Genomic DNA, 22186 nt, shown 5'->3' on the forward strand with positions numbered 1-22186 from the left:
TTGTTCAGCGTGTTGATCAAATTGTTAAATTGTTCAGTCAGTTAATGAACTTGTTGTTCAATTGTTTTGCAAGTTATTTATTTTACAACCTTGTTGATCAAACCAGGAATACACTATTCAAGCTTTCAAATATATTTTATTTCATTTCGTAATCATTCATTTTCTAATAGTCTTGTTCAACCATATGTTTCAATGGAACATACTTCGCTTAGAACAATCGACTATTGTTGAAGTTTATTTTGGCTAAGAATCAAGAGGGTGGGGGAAGAGGGGTGGGGTATAGAGATCAAGAATGCTACTATTGGCTTAACAGAATCCATTGGATCAGGCAGAACGTAATCTCCCCTTATCCACAGTTTGGCTCATTGATTGATGGCGGCCCAGACTTTTCAGTCTGTTTGTCTGTTTTCGCGTGGCGGCCCGTCAAGCTCACAACAGACAACAGACTCCCTGCCGCAGGCGGACAGGCCGCAAGACTCGACTCTACAAACTAGAACAGACAAATATGGCGCCGATATATTCTATAACATCACTCTCATCCGAACTGTGTCTTTTATATATATATATATATATATATATATATATATATATATATATATATATATATATATATATATATATATATATATATAATATATATATATATATATATATATATATATATATATATATATATATATATATATATATATATATATATATAAAATTATGACGATTTAGCATTGTTGGTGTCATTGTAAGATCTCCAAAAGTTACAATCTGTTTCTAACCAAATGGTCAATGAGGCAGATATAAGACAGTCTCTTGGGCAGATAACTCCATGGTCCATTGGTGAGGTAAAGTCACGGTCCATTGGGCAGGTAAAGTTACAAGTTCATCATGCAGTTAAAGTCACTGTCGATAAGGCACGTAACGCCACGGTATATTGGGCAGAGTCTCGTTAAATGGGGCAGATGAAGTCGGGGAGAGCAAGGTTGGCCACAGTACTTGCCACCCAACCTTACCAAAATGCCCATATCACCAAAAAAGACGAACTCTACTTTAGCTGTTACAATGTACGAGTCGACCCGCGGCGTATCACACGCCGCTATTTAGTTTTATTTTCTACTTTTCAGTAATTCATAATTTGTGAATTCGATAGTACCAATGCTGTCAGTGAAAATATTTGCTTTAAAACACTAAAACCCTCCTCCCCCCCCCCGTGAAAGCAGCCTCCTCTTAGTTACCTCCCCTAAGTTTAAAATAGTTTCAAACTAAATTATTTGCCCCTAATAGGCGTCCTTAAACCCGGCTCTACGATTGTAAACATTTAGCGTGAACCACAGCTCACCAGACCATGTGGACCTAGAGAGGAAGAGAGGGAACTGCTAGGCGCGCTTACAGCTTGTTTTCTAACGTCTCCAAGAAGAGAATTATACATACAGACTAGAAACAAAATAATTTGGACCTTTGTTTTTCATATCATCAACCACAGTTTGATTGGGAAAGTGTAGTGTCATCACTAGTAAGAAAAAACCACCATCGCCTGCATGGTGTGTTGATTCAGCAATTTAAAAAGCCCAGCAAAATTCAATAAGCTTGTTATTACATGTGTGTCATTGCCGATTCGATACTATTTTTTGTGGTAAACATGTGATGTGATTACGTCAGTAAAATCGAATTAATTTCCAACAATGTCCTTATCCTTTATCGGTCTTCTTCTCCGTTCTTAATTTTAGTGTTGGAAGAGATCCCCCTTCAACACAAATAAGGATACGTGTCAACTGGTTATGCGCCAGTGAGGCCGTTGACTCCGATTTGAGCTTGCTTTTCTTTTTGGATTTGCTTCCACAGCCTTTGTCCAACCAAGAACAAACTACAAGGCAGCAGTTGTTTGATTTTTAGAAGAGTGGCTGTCCCCAGCTAACGAGCCTCATCTGCCCGAGGGTTCGAACTCGAGACTTTTCGGTTTAGAAACCATGAGATTTACCGACTCGACCACGCCGACACCATATATTGGGTATCTTAACTTTACAATTACATACAAATATAACCATGTAGGTAGGATAGTACTATTTAAAAAAGTATGCACTTTACCGAAAGTGCATTATTTTCTCTATCGCTATCACATGTCCAAATTTCTCTGAGAGAAAAATACGTACTAGGAATATCAAAAAGTTCCTTTTTGTAGATTAAACTCTGACATATAATATATGCATAAAACTAAAAAAATTAATAACATTAAGTTGTAAAATTTCTTCAGTAATGTTTTTTTAAAATAAATTCAAGAAAGGGTAGTGTATTATCAAATATCTCAAAGCAGGTTTTACGAATCTGTCTTTCCTTTGTTTCTCTATTGTATGTCTCAACATGCGTAAACATATAATCTCATACATTGAATTATATATGTGAGAGACGGGCATTGGAATTGAGAGAGATTGAGAAAGTGATTAAAAAAGATAAATAAAGAAGAGATAAGTTGAGATATAACAACCATAAAAAGAAGAACATATAAAAAGAAAAATTATGGGATGACGAAAAAAAAAGACGAAAGAGATGAGGGTTAGACTCATATCGAAAGAGACACATTTTCTTTTCCCCCCAATTCTATAAACAACTTTATCGGATATTCCCCGTGCCATTCGTCTCCATCATTTGCTTGAGGCGGACGGCAGAGCAAATAGTGGGGGCCCAAGAGTCGATAGCCGCCTCGCTGGCTGGGGAAAAAATTAATCCAATACTTTTGATCTTTTCAAGGAATAAATGTTGGTTTCTTTAAAAGACGATCTTTTTGTCTTCGGGGGTGTCTGAGGCTTTGTGTGGAATTTTTTTCCCACGATTTTAATTTTTTTTTTTTAGAGTTATCCTTTTTTAAAAGAAAGAAATTGTATGTTGTGTTCCTGAAAGAAGAGTGGTATATATTTTTTAAAGTTAGTTTTACTGGAGCTCTGTATATCGTTATGTATGTGTAGAGATATTAAAAAAAACAACGTGTATTTCACCTCAGCTTTTTATACCAAAATATTATAAAACATAAATAAAGCGGGAGTGATCTCCCCTAAACTTTCTCGTATATAACAAGCTTTTAAATACAAAATAATTTCGCGTATCAAAAAGAATAGCGCACAAACAAGTGCAAACAATGTGTGTATAGCGCGGAAAATTAAAGGAAACATTGATGAATGTATCTTATACAGAACATAAAGGATGCATTGTAATCGTGCCAAAAAAATCTCAACCGACATTTTGACAAACTTTGACGCTTTACATCCTTCCGGAACGGAAAAACTTGGTTTTGCAATTTTGTCTATCTGTCTGTGATGTCTGTAAACACGATAAATTCCAGTTATTTTTAGCGAACTTTCTTATATAAGTATAAAATATCAAATGTGTAGATCTGCCTGAACTTTTGATTTCCAATAACCGGAAGTGGTACACACTTTACTTACGGTTTCTCAAAAGTCAATATCGAAATTTTATATACGTAACTGTATTAATGTGTATGTGCAGTATTCTATCCAGCATTCTATCCACTTTTGAACGGTTTCCGCTAACCGGATCTGGTACTTTACTCAATTTAACTTGAGTATTGTTTCAATTAGGTAAAAGTACTTTCATATGTAAGTATAAGATTTTATACTTAAAATTATTTTTAATTTGTGTTTAACCTTTCATAACCGTAAGTGAAATTTTACTATGTTTCCGGTTTCTAAAATAATGATAACGCAAATACCGTATCACTTAGGTCAAACAATTGTTATACATAGGATCTTATTACGTTGGTTCTCTTAAATTGTGAGTGATTTTAAGAGACCAGAAGTAGTACTTTACGATGTTTTCGATTTCTCAAATTTATTTCAAACTTTTCACGCAGGTAAAGACTCAATGATAATGAACTATGACTTAAAATGTGACTTAGTTAGATGTTTAATTAACCTTTAAAAAAAATTAATCAGTTTTGTTTATAAAATATTTATATTTCTCTCAATTACGCACGCATTGTTTATGTTAATCTTTATGCTCAAATGTTTTTGCTACTTGATTTTATTAAATAAAAAAAATAGTTTTACAAAAAGTAAAAAAAAACACGATTGCTATGAAGTGCCATCCTCTTACTTTTAAACACCTTAATGTTTATATAAGAACATACGAGTAAGTTTAGGGGAGATCACTTCTGCTTTATTTCTCTCAGTGGGGTGTTTTGTGGTAGGTCGAAGCCACATCTATTAGTACAAAGTGCAGTCTTGTAAAACGGTGTGATGTTGCACTTTAAGGCTCTCGCCATTTCTATTGTTCTTTGATGTAGTAATTAGATTATCTTCTTTCGTCGTTTACTATTTGGCATTCGTTTGAACTAGCATTAGTTGTCCAATATTAGTTTCGTATTTAAACAAGAACTTTTCCCGTTGACCAATATCCGTGTCGTATTTAACTAGCATTTGGTTGTCCAAAATTAGTTTCGTATTTAAGCTAGAACTTTTACCGTTGACTAATATCGATTTCGGATTTTACCATGTTATTAATATGCTTTAAACAAGTGATAAGTCAGAACACCAATATAAGCTTAGAACTAGAATTTATACACAGGACTCTTGGTTTGAATGAGATAATGGCCTTAAGAACAACTATTAATTTGATTATTTAGCTAATATAAGCTTTAATCTAAAATGTTGCAATATGACCAACTATAGCATTTGGCCGTATGACCAACCGTTGCATTTGGCCATATGACCAACTATTGCATTTGGCCATATGACCAACTATTGCATTTGGCTATATGACCAACTATAGCATTTGGCTATATGACCAACTATAGCATTTGGCTGTAAGACCAACTATAGCATTTGGCTATATGACCAACTATAGCATTTGGCTATATGACCAACTATAGCATTTGGCTATATGACCAACTATTACATAAGACTAACTATAAGATTTAGCTACTATTACATTTAGCAATATGACCAACCATAACATTTAACCATATGACCAACTATTGCATTTGGCCATATGACCAACTATTGCATTTGGCCATATGACCAACTATTGCATTTGGCCATATGACCAACTATTGCATTTGGCCATATGACCAACTATTGCATTTGGCCATATGACTAACTATTGCATTTGGGCATATGACCAACTATTACATTTGGCCATATGACCAACTATTGCATTTGGCTTAGAGTTCACATTTGGACGAGAATTTGTCTAAAAGACCAATTCTTGCATTTGTTGATAAGACCAACATACATTTTAAAGTAACATTTGACAATTTGACCAACTTTTGCCCACACCAGCATCATATAACGTACCACCAACAACCTACCCCTGACTTTCATCAATACAGAGAACACAACAGCAATGTTCTGCTTGTAATCTAAGGTCTGATAGAGCTATCGATTTGTATAACACTCAACCTGTGTGGATATTTAAAAAATGTTTCTTTTATGACAGTCATTTAGCGTGCACTGCTTTCTGCATGTGTTCGACATGTTCAAGTTAGATGGGGGGTTGGGTGGAGTGGCGATGTTTGTGTGTATTGGGGGGGGGGGAGGAGTTATAAACATGAGGACACGTTTGTTTTGTAAATGTCAGCAGATGTGATTGATATAAATCACAGTGGCGCGCATGCAGGGGTTGGGGGGGGGGGTGGGTTCAGTGTGATTAGTGTCGAGATATTTCTAGAAAAAGTGAGGAAAATGTGGTGATCGAATAGAAATTTTACGTCTGTAAGGAAGGTTTAGTAATATCAGGTTCTAAAATCAACATGTGATGTCTAATATCAACCTATGATGTCTAATATCAACCTGTGATGTCATGATATCAACTTGTGATGTCTAATATCAACCTATGAAGTCTGGACGTGCGATATCTCTACATCCTTCGCGTGGCCTAGCGGTAGAGCGCTAGACTGCTAAACCGAGAGTCTCGAGTTTGAATCCGGGTTAAAAGTCAGTAGAACGTCCATTCAGCTCAGACGGGTACCTAACTCACGTTAAGGGGAGGTAAAGACGGCTGGGCAGAGTGCTGACCACACTATCCTTTCGTATGCCGAGGTCACTGAAACAGTCGAACTCTACTTCGGCTGCTCCATGTGTCTTGGACACGAACCGGAAAAAGAAGGGAAGGAAATTTTAGAGTCTGTTTCGGGAAGATGTAATGATGTAGTTAAGTAAAAACATAACGTAAAACAAAACTCTCTTGAAAAGAGAGAGATGTAAGGGATATGCGACGAAGACTTACCGACAAAATGTAAGAATCTTAAACGGGCATGTAAGAAAGAGTAAAGTGTATTGAAACGTGTGATGACGCAAGATTACGTCAGACATGTTTAGCAGATATAGGTTAGCAGAAACAGACTATAGGCCTAGTTGGTTGGTTAGAGAGGCCAATGGGCGCACAGGACTGACCGGTCACGTGGGACGGTCAGCTGACCACTGAGGCGTGGGTCAGTAGAGCGATAGGCCAGGAGTTGTTAGGTAGCGGTCAGAGACGGCCGAGAATGTAGATAGTTAGGAGATCATGATTAGCTAGCGAAGGTAGAAGGTGTTAGGTTGTAGAATGTAGAGAACAGTTAGTGTTAGGATTGGTCATGGGAGTGCGTAGTAGTAGGTAGCATGTGGTATGAACAGTCAGTAGTAGAAGTAAATAGTACAGTGCAGATCAGTTAGGTAGAAACTTGAACATATATATCATTTTAATAAAGAACAATTATAGTTGAACTTGAACTGTGTGTTATTGGATTCATTCGTTCCGGCCTTCATAAAAATCACCGCCCTCACATCTGGTGGAGCGCGGGTCGAGTAAGGGAAAGAACGTATATCAGCTATTCATGACGGAGTATGACTGGTGTATTGCTTTCTCTAACTCATCACAACAGCGGGTTTCTTCAACCGGAACGAGTGTGGATTACCAACACAAGGGAAAAGTCAACATGTCCAAAAAGATAAGTACCTTCCATCATTTTTTTTAAACGTTTGGGTTTATACCCGTGCTGGATAGTTTGTGCCAGCGGTTTTTCTGCCTTACACATTCTTATGTTACGCCCTGTTGCCTTAGTTTTGTTAACTTTCCTCTACACACACACACACATACACAACCATGGAGGCAGAGTTTCAATGCTATAAACATGGCATACCATTAGACAAAACAGGAGAAGTTGAAACATCTATAAAGAGTAAGTTAGAAAACAAGATAGTCAAGATAGTAAGACATGTCAAGAACAAAAGCAGAGTTAGCGTTAGAATTAGTGAAACTGAAAGCATAGCAAATAGATAACACGCAACTGCCCAAGAACATCAACCCCATGACCAGGAATTTGACCCGGACCGCCTCCATAAATGATTTTGAACAACGGACATAATTGTGAAGTCAAGTCGAGTATTTTTGTGTTAATCTAAGTAGTCGAAAAAATCGGCGTGAAGTCGATATAGTTGAAGTTGAAATCATTGAAGTCAAAGTGAAGTCTTTGAAGTCATATTGAAATTGTTGAAGTCAAAGTGAAGTCTTTGAAGTCATATTGAAGTCGTTGAAGTCAAGGAAAAGTCTTTGAAGTCAAAGTTAAGACGTTTAAGTCGTCGAAGTTTAAGTCGGTCAGTGAAATCTTTTAAGTTGAAGTAATTGAAGTCGTCAAAGTGGAATCAGTCGTTAAATTGAAGTCAGTCAAGTTACTGTGAAATAAGTGAAGTTATTGAAGTCAGTTAAAGTGAAATAAGTCAAGTTACTGAAGTCATAAGTGAAGTCAGTCATTAAGTCAACCAGCCAGTTTAAGTCAAGTCAGAAGTCAGATAGTGAGAGCTGCTCCACTATATGATCACGTGTTGAAATGACACGATACACACACACATGTCTATTCTTTTTGTGAAGCCATTTCTAAGCTCTAGTAGTGTTTACGTCTATTGAGTTTATTAGGCTTTACAGATTGTTGTTAGATTAGAGTGTACTGATTTTTTATTTTTGGTTATATTTGTAATGTTATTTTTTAATGTTTGTTATGCCGCCAGACAAGTGTTCAGCACGTATAAATTTGGGACTGAGATTTTTTTAATGGAAGGTACCTCTGTCTGAATACTTGTCTGCGCGGGCACTAAAATGTTCACGTAAAGCCATTGCTCATGGTCTCGTAATACAATTTTCAGACCACCAACGCTTACAGAGAACGAGACCAGATGAAGCAGACACTTCAAAGAATGCCGCCACCTGAAGCCCTGATTACGTTGAATTACCTGGACAGCGGACAGACCTGCCGAACGGAGAATTGCCATGGTCAAGACAACGGACGCATCGCCACCGCTTCGCCCCCGCACTGGGGTTGAATAACAGACCGCCAGCTACGTACACCTACGTCGGCAGATACAAAGGGTAGAAGACCCATCGTCCAAGTTCCCAGCGTCGGAATGTTGCGTCATTGTTTCCCCGCATCGGACAGCTCCAGTTCATCGTATAACCACTCTACGTGGACGTCTCAACCAGCGTTGAGTTTGTTGCGTCATCACATTGACCAACGAAAGGAATGCCTACACCCGCCTCACGGGAATGCCTACACCCGCCTCACGGGAAGTTACATCAAAACTCGCCACAACCCACCCACCACAGAGAAACGCCAACAATTACATAACTTACACATACACTTACACTGCTCGCTGAGCCCGTTCAACCAGTTACACATTACCACTAAGATTGGCTCAAGGCCAGTACACTACAACCTAGCCAGAACTGAGTTACACATGATTGAATTCACGCATACCATGAAACATAGACATACATTATCAAGCAGAGACACCACAGACGTCAGGATACTTACACAAGAACTAGAACAATGACATTTTCTTTTTCAGGAACACAGACACAAGATTTTGTTTTGTAAACTGTGCTGTCCCATTTTGTATTGATTACATGATTCATGATTTATGTTAGGGATAGAATAGAGTAGTAAGATAGATAGTTGTTGATGTATTAGATTAGTAGTAGACGCTGAAAAATATAATTTGTCAGCTACAGAAAGTGAGGGAGATATGTGATGACGCAAGATTACGTCAGACATGTTTAGCAGATATAGGTTAGCAGAAACAGACTATAGGCCTAGTTGGTTGGTTAGAGAGGCCAATGGGCGCACAGGACTGACCGGTCACGTGGGACGGTCAGCTGACCACTGAGGCGTGGGTCAGTAGAGCGATAGGCCAGGAGTTGTTAGGTAGCGGTCAGAGACGGCCGAGAATGTAGATAGTTAGGAGATCATGATTAGCTAGCGAAGGTAGAAGGTGTTAGGTTGTAGAATGTAGAGAACAGTTAGTGTTAGGATTGGTCATGGGAGTGCGTAGTAGTAGGTAGCATGTGGTATGAACAGTCAGTAGTAGAAGTAAATAGTACAGTGCAGATCAGTTAGGTAGAAACTTGAACATATATATCATTTTAATAAAGAACAATTATAGTTGAACTTGAACTGTGTGTTATTGGATTCATTCGTTCCGGCCTTCTTAAAAATCCCCACCCTCACAAAACGTATTCAGTTATACGTAAGATTAAATAATGAACTTGAAATAAAAACGAAATAAAGATGCAACAACTATAACGAGCATGCAATGCGAGAGTAATAAACTAAATGTAACAAAATGTAGTGAAAATGTAAGGAAGATGAAAAGAAATTTAACGAACGTGCAATGAAGATGTAAGGAAAAATTATGTAAAAACTACCGTCATTGTAATAAGCCCTCCAATATGTCTGGCTGATTGATACGAACGTTTGATCTATCGATCAGCAACAAAACATCTGACGGATTTGTGGGCGGCTAACGAGCACTTGAAGCCTCGCCTGGACATTTTTAGAAGCGGTTCTTCTAATCACTCCATCAAATCACACACAGCCCGCCCCACACTGCAACCCCCACACACTGCAACCCCCACACACTGCAACCCCCCACACACTGCACCACCACCGCCCTGCTCCCTGCTTCTTTCTAGAAATAATGGACACCGTTTATTGATTTGTTTCTTTGTTGTTGTTTTTTCTTTCTTTTTAAACAAATTTTGTTTTTAATTGTAAACATGCTTTTATATCGTGTGGCCAAATAGTGTGTGGCCAAATATCCAATGGCCAAATATTGAAAAGCGAAATATTTTTTACCCCGAATGACTCCGGTTCTGAAATTTCTTCATTTCACTAGCGTTTTCCAAAGGTCATATTGCCAAATACCACATGACCATAAATCAAATGGCCAAATACTATACGGCCATAAATCAAATAGCCAATTATCATAATGAAAAAAAAATCATTTGGCCAAAAATTATACAAACAAAAATTATAAAGCCGAAAATCATATCGCTAAATATACAGCCAAAAACCATATTGCCATATGTCAAATGGCCAAAACATCATATGGCCTTGAATCAAATGGCCAAATACCATACGGCAATGAATCAACTCCCCAAAACATTATACGGCCAAATTCACAAGATGAAATATCCGATTTCCAAAAAATCAAATGACTAAAACATGCGATAATGTATGGCTAAACTTGCCCATGGTAATTCCACAAACGACCTTGTAACAGACTAAATTAATTTTCCTAACTGCCTTCCCCCCACCACCATCACCCCCCCCCCCCACCACAACCACACATTTAACACACTATTTAGTTCCTCCCCACTCAAATTGTGACAAGAACGAATTGATCGCGCTCTCTCTTCAGGCTGGGATAACTCTCTTCTTTAAATAGCAGAATTTCTTTATGAGGTTATCGCCCGTTGATTTTTCTCACTGCGCGGCAGCTGCAGATTTTTGACGAGTGATTCGCCCCTGCCTCAAGACGATTACTAATATCGAACGCCCCGACCCAGCGTCACCCCCACCCCACCCCACCCAACCCCCACACACACCCTCCCCCATACTTCCATTCGAGGCAATCGAATTGACCGGATGACCGTTCACTTACCAAATGAAGTAGTCGTAGGATGGTGAGTGAGGCTGACCATGCAGGGTTATGATTTTTGAGGGTTAGTTAACAAAGCGAGTATAGCAAATAGCAGGGAGCAGGGTGTGCGGTGGGGGGAGATTAACTTTTGGTTAGCCTGGGTTGGGTAGAGTATGGGTCAGGAAGGGGTTATGGTTAGGGTTTTTGTGTTATGTTATTTAAATGTAAATGTATATGTTTGTATTAGATAGTGATTTGGGTCAGAGTTTCTTCCATGCATCTCCGCCCCCCCCCCCCCACCCAGAAGAAAGTCTACCGCCCCCCCCCCCCCCCGAACGAAACGGAATTTATATAGAAAAGATATACTTTTACCAGTGTCGTCGTCCCCGACCCCCCCCCCCCCCCGAAATTTTAGTCCGCCCCTACCCCCCCCCCCTCCCGAAAATTTTAAGTGTCCCCCCGGAGAAAAAAGTCTGGAAGAAACACTGATTTGGGCAGAAAAGGCATTTAACAGTAGGTGCATTAGAACTGGTGTACAATAAGGTTATATTTTATCATGGTAAGGACGGTCATTTTTTTTTTAAGATTTCACAATTTTCAAAATTCCAGCCCGGAAAAAAATATTATATAACTCATTTCTTTTTAGCTATATAAGTTACATCAGCAAGGGAAATAAAACTTTCCTTCTAAATTAGCAACACATCGGAACAAGGGGGAAAGGGAAATAACTCGCCCCGGAGAAGAAAACCAGACTCGCGCGCAGCTACCGGTTGATGGGGATCCAACACGACAGGGGAGACTAATCGAATCAAAGCACAGCGTTTACAAGACAATGGTCGCGATTAGGGAATTCAGGGAGAAATCGGAAAATTCCGCTCGGGGGAGCGAGAGGGGGGGGGGGGGGGGGGTGGAAAAATAAATCGCGGAGGTGACGTTTCAGACGACATTTCATGTCACGTGACCGTAAGTGTTGTATCCTGAATGCAACAATTCACGACCAACAATGTTGGATGTGTATTTTTTTTTTCGTTGTTTTTTTTCTCACTTAAAAATCTCGACAATTGCAGGCACTTATCGTTAATCTGCAGGTAATAAAACACACTTATTCATGCGTCCTTTTTACGAAGAACAAGCGTTCAATAATCCTTGCGGGTGATTAATCCTGCTGGCTTTATATGTTTAAATTATACTTCGATTTTTTTTTAAGGACGTGGGATTGGAATAATATTGTAGTAGTGTGTAATCGATACGCTTAAGTATATGTTGAAATTAGATCGATTAGATCTCAATTATTTTTACTTTCTCGTATACGAAGTATAGAGGAAGTATTGTAATGTAATCATGCAAAAAAAATCGAGATTTTCACAGATCTCGACGTTTTACACCTCCCTGAGTCGGAAAAACATAGTTTGCAATTTTGTCCGTATATCTCTGTATTGTATGTGTGTTTGTGTGCCTGTAAACACGATAACTTGAGTACCGTTACAGTTAGGTTGATGAAATTTCATATATAAGTATTATATCAAATTTGTAGTTCTGTTTCAACGTATCAGCAACTTCCGATAACCGGAAGTGGAACTTATTCTACTTTAATTTTTCAAAAGCCTATAAATTGAGTACTGTTTCAGATATATGAATGAAGTTTCAAATGTAAGTTAAAGATCTAATTCTCTGTTAAATTTTGAATAATTTCCGTTGACCGGAAGTAGTAATTTACGCTATTTTCGATTTCTCAAAAAAAAAAGGCATGTGAATTTATAAAGTACTAATTATATTCCGCACTATTATACACATGTTTTTGGCGTTTAAATGGTGCGCGATTCTTTTTTCGACTTTATTTTTCTTTTATTCTTTTTTCTACTTTGTCTGGCCCATTTAAATAGGGCACGAACGGGAAAAAATATTTTTTCTCTTTTTCATATTTCTTCTTGTCATATTTCCCTTCGACACATATGTCCTGTTAAAGTACTTTTGCCACTTTTCTTCCTCTAATATTTTTTTCTTCCCACATGTGAACTACACGTCACAATTCTACCCTTCTTTTCTTCACCGATCCTAAAAGACGTGGAAGTATTCCACTCGTTCTTGAAATGCCCCGGGGGAGCGGCTTGTCTCTTAGACAGCACAGGGTCAGGCTAAATCAAATCTTTAGATCGTGATATCACTGGAGGTGTCTCTAATGGTGTCACTCGTGGTGTCTCTCGTTGTGTTACTTCTGGTGTCTAGGTAAGAGACTTACAAGAACCACACACCTCTAGTGCTACAGTATTGATGGCTGCTTTGTTAAATTTCACAACCTCACTGTAAGTCTGTACACACTAAAAAGCCCACTCACACAAAAGCCCTTCTAAAGCTTACCAGAAGCCCACCGGTAGAACATGTTACAGCCTACCAATACTAAAAGTAAAGTTCGCTTTCGAACATGGTATCGGTGAAGTAGAGTCCACCTGTTTCCGTGATCTCGGTATATGAAGGGAGAGTGTGCTCAGCGCTATACCTTTACTCTCCCTAACATAAGTCAGACACCCATACCAGTTGGTTGGACTTAAGGCTGTGCTACAACTCTACCCAGGGATCCGAACTCGAGACATTAGTATTAGCAGACAAACCCTCTACCATTCAACCAAGCCGTGCCAAAATTGGTGGGCTGTAAATGTAATAGATTAACCCAACAGTAGCCTTCTAGCAGCCTCTAAATAGAGCAATAAAAGCCTACTATCAGCCCCTAAATAGAACAATAAAAGCCTACTAACAGCCCCTAAATAGAGCAATAACAGCCCACCAATAGTTTTCCTATAAAATGCCCATCCTAACCTATCAACATTCACCGGTAACCCACTAACAGCCCACCAATACACTTATAACACAAAAAGCCTCACAACAACCCATAACCAACATCCTCCACCCTCCTCCATACTCACCCCACCAACACATCAGCAGCTCTTCACGTGCACGAGACACCGGAAGTCCCAGAAGAAAACTCACTTACTGCTCATATCAGGGTGAGCCACGCGCATTGCAGACATCTATCAGAGCCGGTTCCAAATTGATTTCCGCTCACTGGCACCGGAACGGCACTGTCGGACAAAGACGTTGCGTGTCCTCGGCACCGTCGTCACCAAATGACGTCACAAGTATACGTCAACGCCAGGCGTAATCGTCATACGTCCTTAGCACTGTCAAAACTCCCCAAAATCCAACATTTACTCATTTTTATCTACTTTAAAAAAATATGTATCTTTTTTTATAAAATAAAAATAAATGTCTATTTACAATATACATTAAAATATAGAATTTTTTATTCCGTGAAAAAAAAGATTAAAAAGTATGTAACGATTTCAGACGGCCGCTCTAGATCTTGTAATTACAAGATTTGGTGACAGCTCGGCACTCGCCCAGAAAATTGAAAGAACTATTGGAATTCTGGGATTTCCTGTAACTTTATTAGATAACCGGAAGGGAAGGGGGGCCTCATTTTCAGGAATGGAAATTGAATAAAAACCGCGCAATGTAAATGACATCAAAATCTGATGGCTGGCTAAGTCGTGTTATATGTACATTATATATATATATATATATATATATATATATATATATATATATATATATATATATATATATATATATATATATATATATATATATATATATATATATGAAAGAGATATATGAGGGGTCTTTATGGGAGGGCTCATCTCTTTCTAAATAAATATTTATTAACATAAATATATTCATAGGAGTGGAGGAGAAGGGGGGGGGGGGGAGGGGAGTGGGGGGGGGGACTAAAGTTACAATTTCGGCTATTTAATATTTGACCCCTTTAGATTAAGTTTATAAGACAGAACAAGATGCAACATACATTTTAAAAAACTGAAAAAGTAAATTAATTTAATTTTTGTGTGTGATAAAGATGAAAGTTTTTAGTTAAGATTGTTACTTCTTGACACGTGCTGGGTCAAGTTGACTCAACGCATGGTACAAAAAGCTAATACAGTGTAATCTGGTCTTATAAACTTTAATTAAGCTGAAATCAGTTAGAAGTGTTGCCTTTTATAATAAAATAAACACCTGATAACATCGTTACCTTGTTAAATTCCACGGGGTTGTGGTGCGAGATATTATGCCATGGTCGGCACCTGAAGACGCTAATGTTAAAAAAATCCAATTTTATCCAGAAAATAAAACTATGTACGTTTGTATTAGTAACTAGTTATAGTTAAAATACATTTCGAAGCACAAAAAGTAAATTACCGCACCGGGTGACACCAAACCTAATGACGCCACTAGATAAAAATATAATTTCTTGCGATTTCTTCAAAATAATCAACATAAAACCAGCAGATTATGGCCATCCATGAACATACATAATGTACATTTAATTAAAATCTTTCATATTTTTAAAACATTAAAAAACCCAATAAAAACTTATGAAGTTGCCTAGCAACACACCGTATATCTTAACCTCCCTCCCCCCCCCCCCCACCAAGTGTGTCAACTTGCCTCGTAAAACGTTTTCATGAATTATTTTTCAGACTATCTGTAACTGACTGACAAAAACACACACAGGCAGTTAGACAAACGACTTTGATAAACTTGTCGAATATTTTACCGCATAATTTTGGGCTAAAAATAACAAAAAAATAACATATTTTCATGCACGCTCCAGACTTTTACGCCCAGTGATCCTACCAAAAAAAAACCTCTATAATTACTGTTTGAAACAAATATATAATTTCGCGATACCCCACCCTCTACAGCACGCCATGGAATCGATCCCGCTCCTGTTTGCTTTAGCAGCGATTACCCCGCGCCTTCGTTCATTACCTCACACACGGCATCCATTGTTCGTGACGTACTTCCGGCAATTAAAACTCCGCGGAAGAGGCAAACCAAGACAAAGAACTCCCCACCCCAGCGGTAGACGGTGGTTTTTTGCAAATTTGCTTCCTCTCCCCACGTGAGTGTTTGGCTATTTGAGGTTCCGTTTTGAACATAACGACATAGGAGCGACACGGAGGGTCATTAGACGTAAAAGTTTTTTTTTGGAACGTAAACATTCTCGGAATATAGGATGAAAGATTGCCGCTTTAATGACCCCTGTAGTTTTGATGACCTTTTCAGGGGAGTACTTCAAACAGACGTACCGGGGCGTGGGCGTGATGAACGTCTCACAAAGGTCAACACGGCTTGACCTTTCTTGACCTTTATGTTTCAGTGCAGAAATTGATATATATATATATATATATATATATATATATATATATATATATATATATATATATATATATATATATATATATATATATATATATGTATATATATATCCATATATATATCCATATATATATATCCATATATATATATATCCATATATATATATCCATATATATGTCCATATATATATATCCATATATATATATCCATATATATATATATATCCATATATATATATATATATCCATATATATATATATCCATATATATATATCCATATATATATATATATAGATATATATATGGATATATATATATATATATATATATAAATACATACATATATATATATATATATATATATATATATATATATATATATATATATATATATATATATATATATATATATATATATATATATATATATATATATATATATATACGGGAAAAATAACCAGCGTAAGCACATTCAGCCATATGTATGCACACATAGAGAGTTAAGCTAACACTGATTTAGACAACTCGGTTACGCTATTGCTGCCTACAAGCAAATCCGCTTACACCAGATTTATGCTGTTTTTATGCCAATGGATGCAGGCACTCATACATGCAAGACATAGGCCACTCGAAGTACCCCAGTTTAAATACTTCAGAAACAAGTTTGGCCACTTAAGTGAAAGAATAAACCACCAACGATGATGGAGTTTGACAGTTTCGTCAATACAAAAAAAAAACAAGTCAGTTAATGTTATTTAGAGACAGGCTTTTTATCAATGCTATACTTAGGCCACTTACCATGCTATATTTAGGCCACTTACCATGCTATACTTAGGTCACTTACCATGCTATACTTAGGCCACTAACCATGCTATACTTAGGCCACTTACCATGCTATATTTAGGCCACTTACCATGCTATACTTAGGTCACTTACCATGCTATACTTAGGCCACTAACCATGCTATACTTAGGTCACTTACCATGCTATACTTAGCCCACTTACCATGTAATACTTAGCCCACTTACCAAAACATTACTTCAGTAACACAAAAAAGCAAGCACCAAGCCAGACCACCGACAAACAAACGAACAAAAGACTTATGACCCTTGCTCTCTTTATCACCACCGTCAAGTCGCTTCGGTTCAATAACCCAAGCAGCACCTTGCGCATCCTTTCATCCATTGTCCCTGTTAATTATTTAATTAACACCGTGTACCTGGCCTCTCATCAACCCCCCCCCTCCCCCTCATCCCCCCCTCCTCTAATACTGAAGTGTACCGACCGCACCCGATACCTCAAATAACCCCTTGTCTCGTGTAACATTCGATACGACCCCAGCTAGGCGGTAACGGGTCGAATTGCGCATGCGCGATCGGAGATCGATATCAGGGACGGGGGAGACGACCGTTGGATGGTGAGTCGCCGGATGCGCGAGAAGGGCTCACGTTGACAAAGGGGGCTGAAGGGAAGGCGGTGCTTACCTTGGTTATACCGACCAATCGCCGATCGGGACACGGGACGTAGTTGGTGAGCACGTGGGGTGGGGGGTGAGGGGGGTGAGGGGGTGGGGGATGGGGGATGGAGCCCCGGGACCAAGATGGCTGAACTGCGGCAAAACTTTCGCCATCGTACGGCGAGGTAAGTCGGGCTGTTATCAAGTTCTGTGGGCTCACAAAGCGAGAGTCTCGTTCAAATCGGTTTTAAATTCAATTATGCTAAGCGGCACTGTACACGGTTATTAATTTGTATTTCCTATCCGACGTAATTAAAAGGTAAGATTTTATTAATTAAAAGTTTCCCTTTCAAACCTGACGGTCTATGGGGCAAGTGAAGTAGAGTACACTTGTTTCTGTGACCTCGGCATATGAAGAGATAGTGTGGTCAGCACTATGCCCAGCCGCCTTTACTTTCCCTAACATGAGTTAGGTACCCATCAGAGTTGGGTGGACTCAGGGACGGTCTACTAACTTGAACCCGGATTCGAACTCGAGACTAACGGGTTAGCAGTCCAGCTCTCTACCGCTAGACCACTCCGTCCCACATTTTATTAATTAGTTAACCTAATTGTTTACATTTGTTTTTTATTTTAATCCCTTAAGTTTTAAAACACCTGTTACAGATATCGATTTTCGTATTGTAAATCAAAACTCTTTCATTTATCACTTTGATAATTCCCACAATAGATTTAAACCCACGCATTCACTTTTCAGGCCCAACGCGCTACCTACCCTCATAGACACGAAAAGAGATTTTCATCACTGAAGTTATACTCAGAATAGAACCAACAACTGATTTGAAAACACGGGAAGTGACGTAAAACTAAAAAAAAGTGACGTCAGATTTGACATTCACTTACCGTGGGGTGACAGCCTTGAGCATCGTATAAAGAAAAAAAAAATCTCTTTCAAGTGAGGTCTTTTAATTTTCTCAAAGCGAGCCGCTTGCCACATCGCCACTGATTATTAATCCACCCCCGCGCCCTGTTCTCACCCCCCACGCCGCACACGACAGCAACAAGCGTGAGTACACTACTTGTGCATTAAGAACAACATCCCCGAGGGACGCGCCGACAGCCTTAGCCCTGCTAATAACCCTGACATCCCCTGGGTTTATGGCTCCATAACTTCAAGCCGACGGAGATTTATGATAATTACATTTTTTTTTCTCTTTACGTCTCTTCTTTACGAACAGAATAACTTTAGACTTAACGCATTGAGGTTGCTGAAGTTAAACGTCGACGATCAAAGATCTTGATTGGACGAACTTTGAACTCTGAAATTCTGTTAAAGAATCCGATCATACTACGTCATTTTTTCTACAAGTTTATATAAATAAAACTCAATACAAATGCGGATATCAACGCACAAGTTATAAATTATTTCGTACATCGGTTTAAAAATTTCAAAAATTCGAAATCAAAATGACGCTCACTTCCAAGTTCACGGACATCGTCTCCATCAAATGGCAGAACTTTCAAGACAAAATCCGGGACCCGAAATCCCAGCGCCGTCTGGTGCTGGTCATCGTGTGCATAGCCCTCCTTCTGGACAACATGCTGTACATGGTCATCGTTCCCATCATCCCCAACTACCTGACCCGCGACCAGAAGCAGGACGAACCCACCTACCTGTACAAGTACTACAACGTCACCGAGTCTTCCAACGCCCCGGTCGGCGCCACCCATAGCTACGTCATGGCCCACAAACTGGACACCAACGGTCAGTTCGAGAACGGCGCCATCGTTAATGTTCCAGAACAGGCTATCCTAGCTACGAATACATCACTTCATACAGAGAAACACGATAATAGAATTATGCTCCTTAGAATAGCGGTTCCACCCCCGCCTATATCTTACGGTGACGAAGGTATTAAAATTGGTGTGCTCTTTGCTTCCAAAGCCATCTTTCAACTGTGTGTGAATCCTTTCACCGGAGGGCTCATTGACCGAATTGGCTACGATATCCCTATGATGATTGGCTTGACAATTATGTTCCTTTCCACGTCTGTGTTTGCGTTCGGCGAGAGCTACGCTGTTCTATTTTTAGCCCGAAGCTTACAAGGACTCGGCTCGGCTTTCGCGGATACTTCCGGTTTGGCCATGATCGCTGATAGGTTCACCGAAGAAGCGGAGAGATCCAAGTCTTTAGGTATCGCCTTGGCTTTTATTTCATTTGGTTGTCTTTTCGCGCCGCCATTCGGGGGAATCTTGTACGAGTTTACAGGCAAAACCGCCCCGTTCGTGATCCTGGCTTTGGTCTGTCTAATCGACGGGATCCTCATGGTGCTAGTCATGAAACCAGTGAGACTCGAACGTTCTATGTTGGCCAGGGAAGAACGCCCTAACGGCACCCCCATCTGGAAACTCCTCATGGACCCTTACATCGCCGTGGCCGCTGGGGCGTTGGCCATGTCGAACGTGTCCTTGGCCTTTCTAGAGCCGACGATATCCTTGTGGATGAAGGTCACCATGGGCGCAGACGAGTGGCAGATTGGCTTCTGCTGGCTGCCGTCTTTCGTCACTCACGTTCTGGGCGTGTACATGACCGTCAAGCTGGCGAGGAAGTTCCCGCAGTACCAGTGGCTCATGGCCATGATCGGGCTCTCCATTGAAGGAATCTTCTGCTTCTTCGTCCCCTTCTCCACCGCGTACTTCGCCGTGATTTTCCCCATCATGGGCATCTGTTTCGGCATCGCTTTGGTCGACACGGCGCTGCTGCCCACCTTAGGCTACCTGGTCGACGTCCGACACGTCAGCGTCTACGGCAGCGTCTACGCCATCGCCGACATCTCCTACTCCCTGGCCTACGCCATCGGTCCCATCGTCGCTGGCAGCATCGTCTCCAGCATCGGATTCATGTGGCTCAACGTCCTCATCTTCCTCAGCAACATCCTCTACGCCCCTCTCCTCATTTTTCTCCGCAACATTTACATGTACAAACCCTTCGATAACGACGACGAAGTCCTCATCGACGACCCCCCACCTAAAGGCTACAACACCTACGTCCAAAACGGCGGCCTCACCGGCAAACCCCTCGCCCTCAACGGCGGCGACAACTTCGCCAACCACCTAAAAATCAGCAACAGAAAAAGCAACGAAATAGACTGCTACCCGCCGCCGACGGAGCCCGAGTACGTCTACCACAAAGATTCCTCTTATAACTTCTACAACCAGCCTCACTGAGAGGGCTGAGCCTAGGTTTTCATCTACTGCTGTTGGCTATGGAGGAGGCTGTGATCAGACTGAATGTAGATGCTTGCTTATGTACGTGCGCATGTTAGTAAAAGGATGTTTGCGCTGGCTGCCGGCTGAGGTATGTTACTCACTCACACAAAAAAAAAAACGTGATATAAAAAAAAAACTGTAATAAGCCAAACTGTATTTTCTCTTTTATCATGCCTGTTTTTTTTTTTTCATTTTAAAATAGAAATTTGTATGAATAAATGTGATAGATTTTCATATTTTAACTTGGATTTAAAAGAATTTTTTTCTCATGATTTCTTGTTACCTTCATTTACTGTTGTGATGTATCAGAACTACTTGACGAGTAGAATAGGTGTAATGTTCTCATGTCTGAGTTTCATGTATTAGATTAAACTTGTGTGGGATGGAGTACTACAAAAGGGAAGTGAAAGATTTAATGCAAGCATCGATCACGTGACTCTCTCAACCAATGAGAGATGCTCGTCAAAACGGATACACAACTTAACCTGAAATATGTGTACATACATTCCCTACAACTGATATGTCTTTCAAAAGTAATACTAGTAGACCTACACGTATATGGTTGATTTAGTTAGTCCAAAGTTTAAAGACTACATAAGACCAAGATTTTACCAAAAGATACGTTAGACTTAGACTTTATACATCACACCAAGACTTTAATACTATATCACACTAAGACTTTACAACTACATCACACTAAGACTTTACAACTACATCACACCAAGACCTTACAACTACATCACACCAAGACTTTACAACTACATCACACCAAGACTTTACAACTACATCACACCAAGACTTTACAACTACATCACACCAAGACTTTACAACTACATCACACCAAGACTTTACAACTACATCACACCAAAATTTTACAACTACATCACATCAACACTTTAAGACTACATCACACCAAGAATTTACAACAGCACACCAAGAATTTACAATTACATCACACCAAGACTTTACAACTACATCACACCAAGACTTTACAACTACATCACACCAAGACTTTACAACTACATCACACCAAGACTTTACAACTACATCACACCAAGACTTTACAACTACATCACACCAAGATTTTTACAACTACATTGCACCAACACTTTACAACTACATTACACCAACACTTTACAACTACATCACACCAAGACTTTGCAACTACATCACACCAAGACTTTACAACTACATCACACCAAGACTTTACAACTACATCACACTAAGACTTTACAACATCACACCCAGACTTTACAACTTCATTACACTAAGACTTTACAACTACATCACACCAAAGCTGGGCAAATACGCATAGGCGTAGTTACCCATTTCGGCACCCTGGGCAAACTATGAA

General features: G+C 39.4%; 1 protein-coding gene across 3 annotated transcripts in view; it reads left to right on the plus strand.

Moving 5' to 3' along the window:
• Positions 1-21190, plus strand: part of LOC131948561 (putative vesicular acetylcholine transporter-B) — a 40937-nt gene extending 19747 nt beyond the window's left edge. The window contains exons 1-2 of one of the 3 annotated variants that reach the window (XM_059310151.1): positions 17716-17881; positions 18320-21190. In XM_059310151.1, coding sequence (XP_059166134.1) covers positions 19030-20790 — 1761 coding nt within the window. In that variant the 5' untranslated portion in view covers positions 17716-17881; positions 18320-19029 and the 3' untranslated portion in view covers positions 20791-21190. Of the gene's footprint in view, positions 1-17715; positions 17882-18319 lie in introns of those variants that run through there. The other 2 variants (XM_059310153.1, XM_059310152.1) reach the window with 2 other exon arrangements.
• The last annotated feature ends 996 nt before the right edge of the window (positions 21191-22186 follow it).

This window comes from Physella acuta, unplaced genomic scaffold, assembly GCF_028476545.2.
Source record: "Physella acuta isolate Inbredline_101_S28 unplaced genomic scaffold, ASM2847654v3 ptg000648l, whole genome shotgun sequence".
Classification (NCBI taxonomy): domain Eukaryota; kingdom Metazoa; phylum Mollusca; class Gastropoda; family Physidae; genus Physella; species Physella acuta.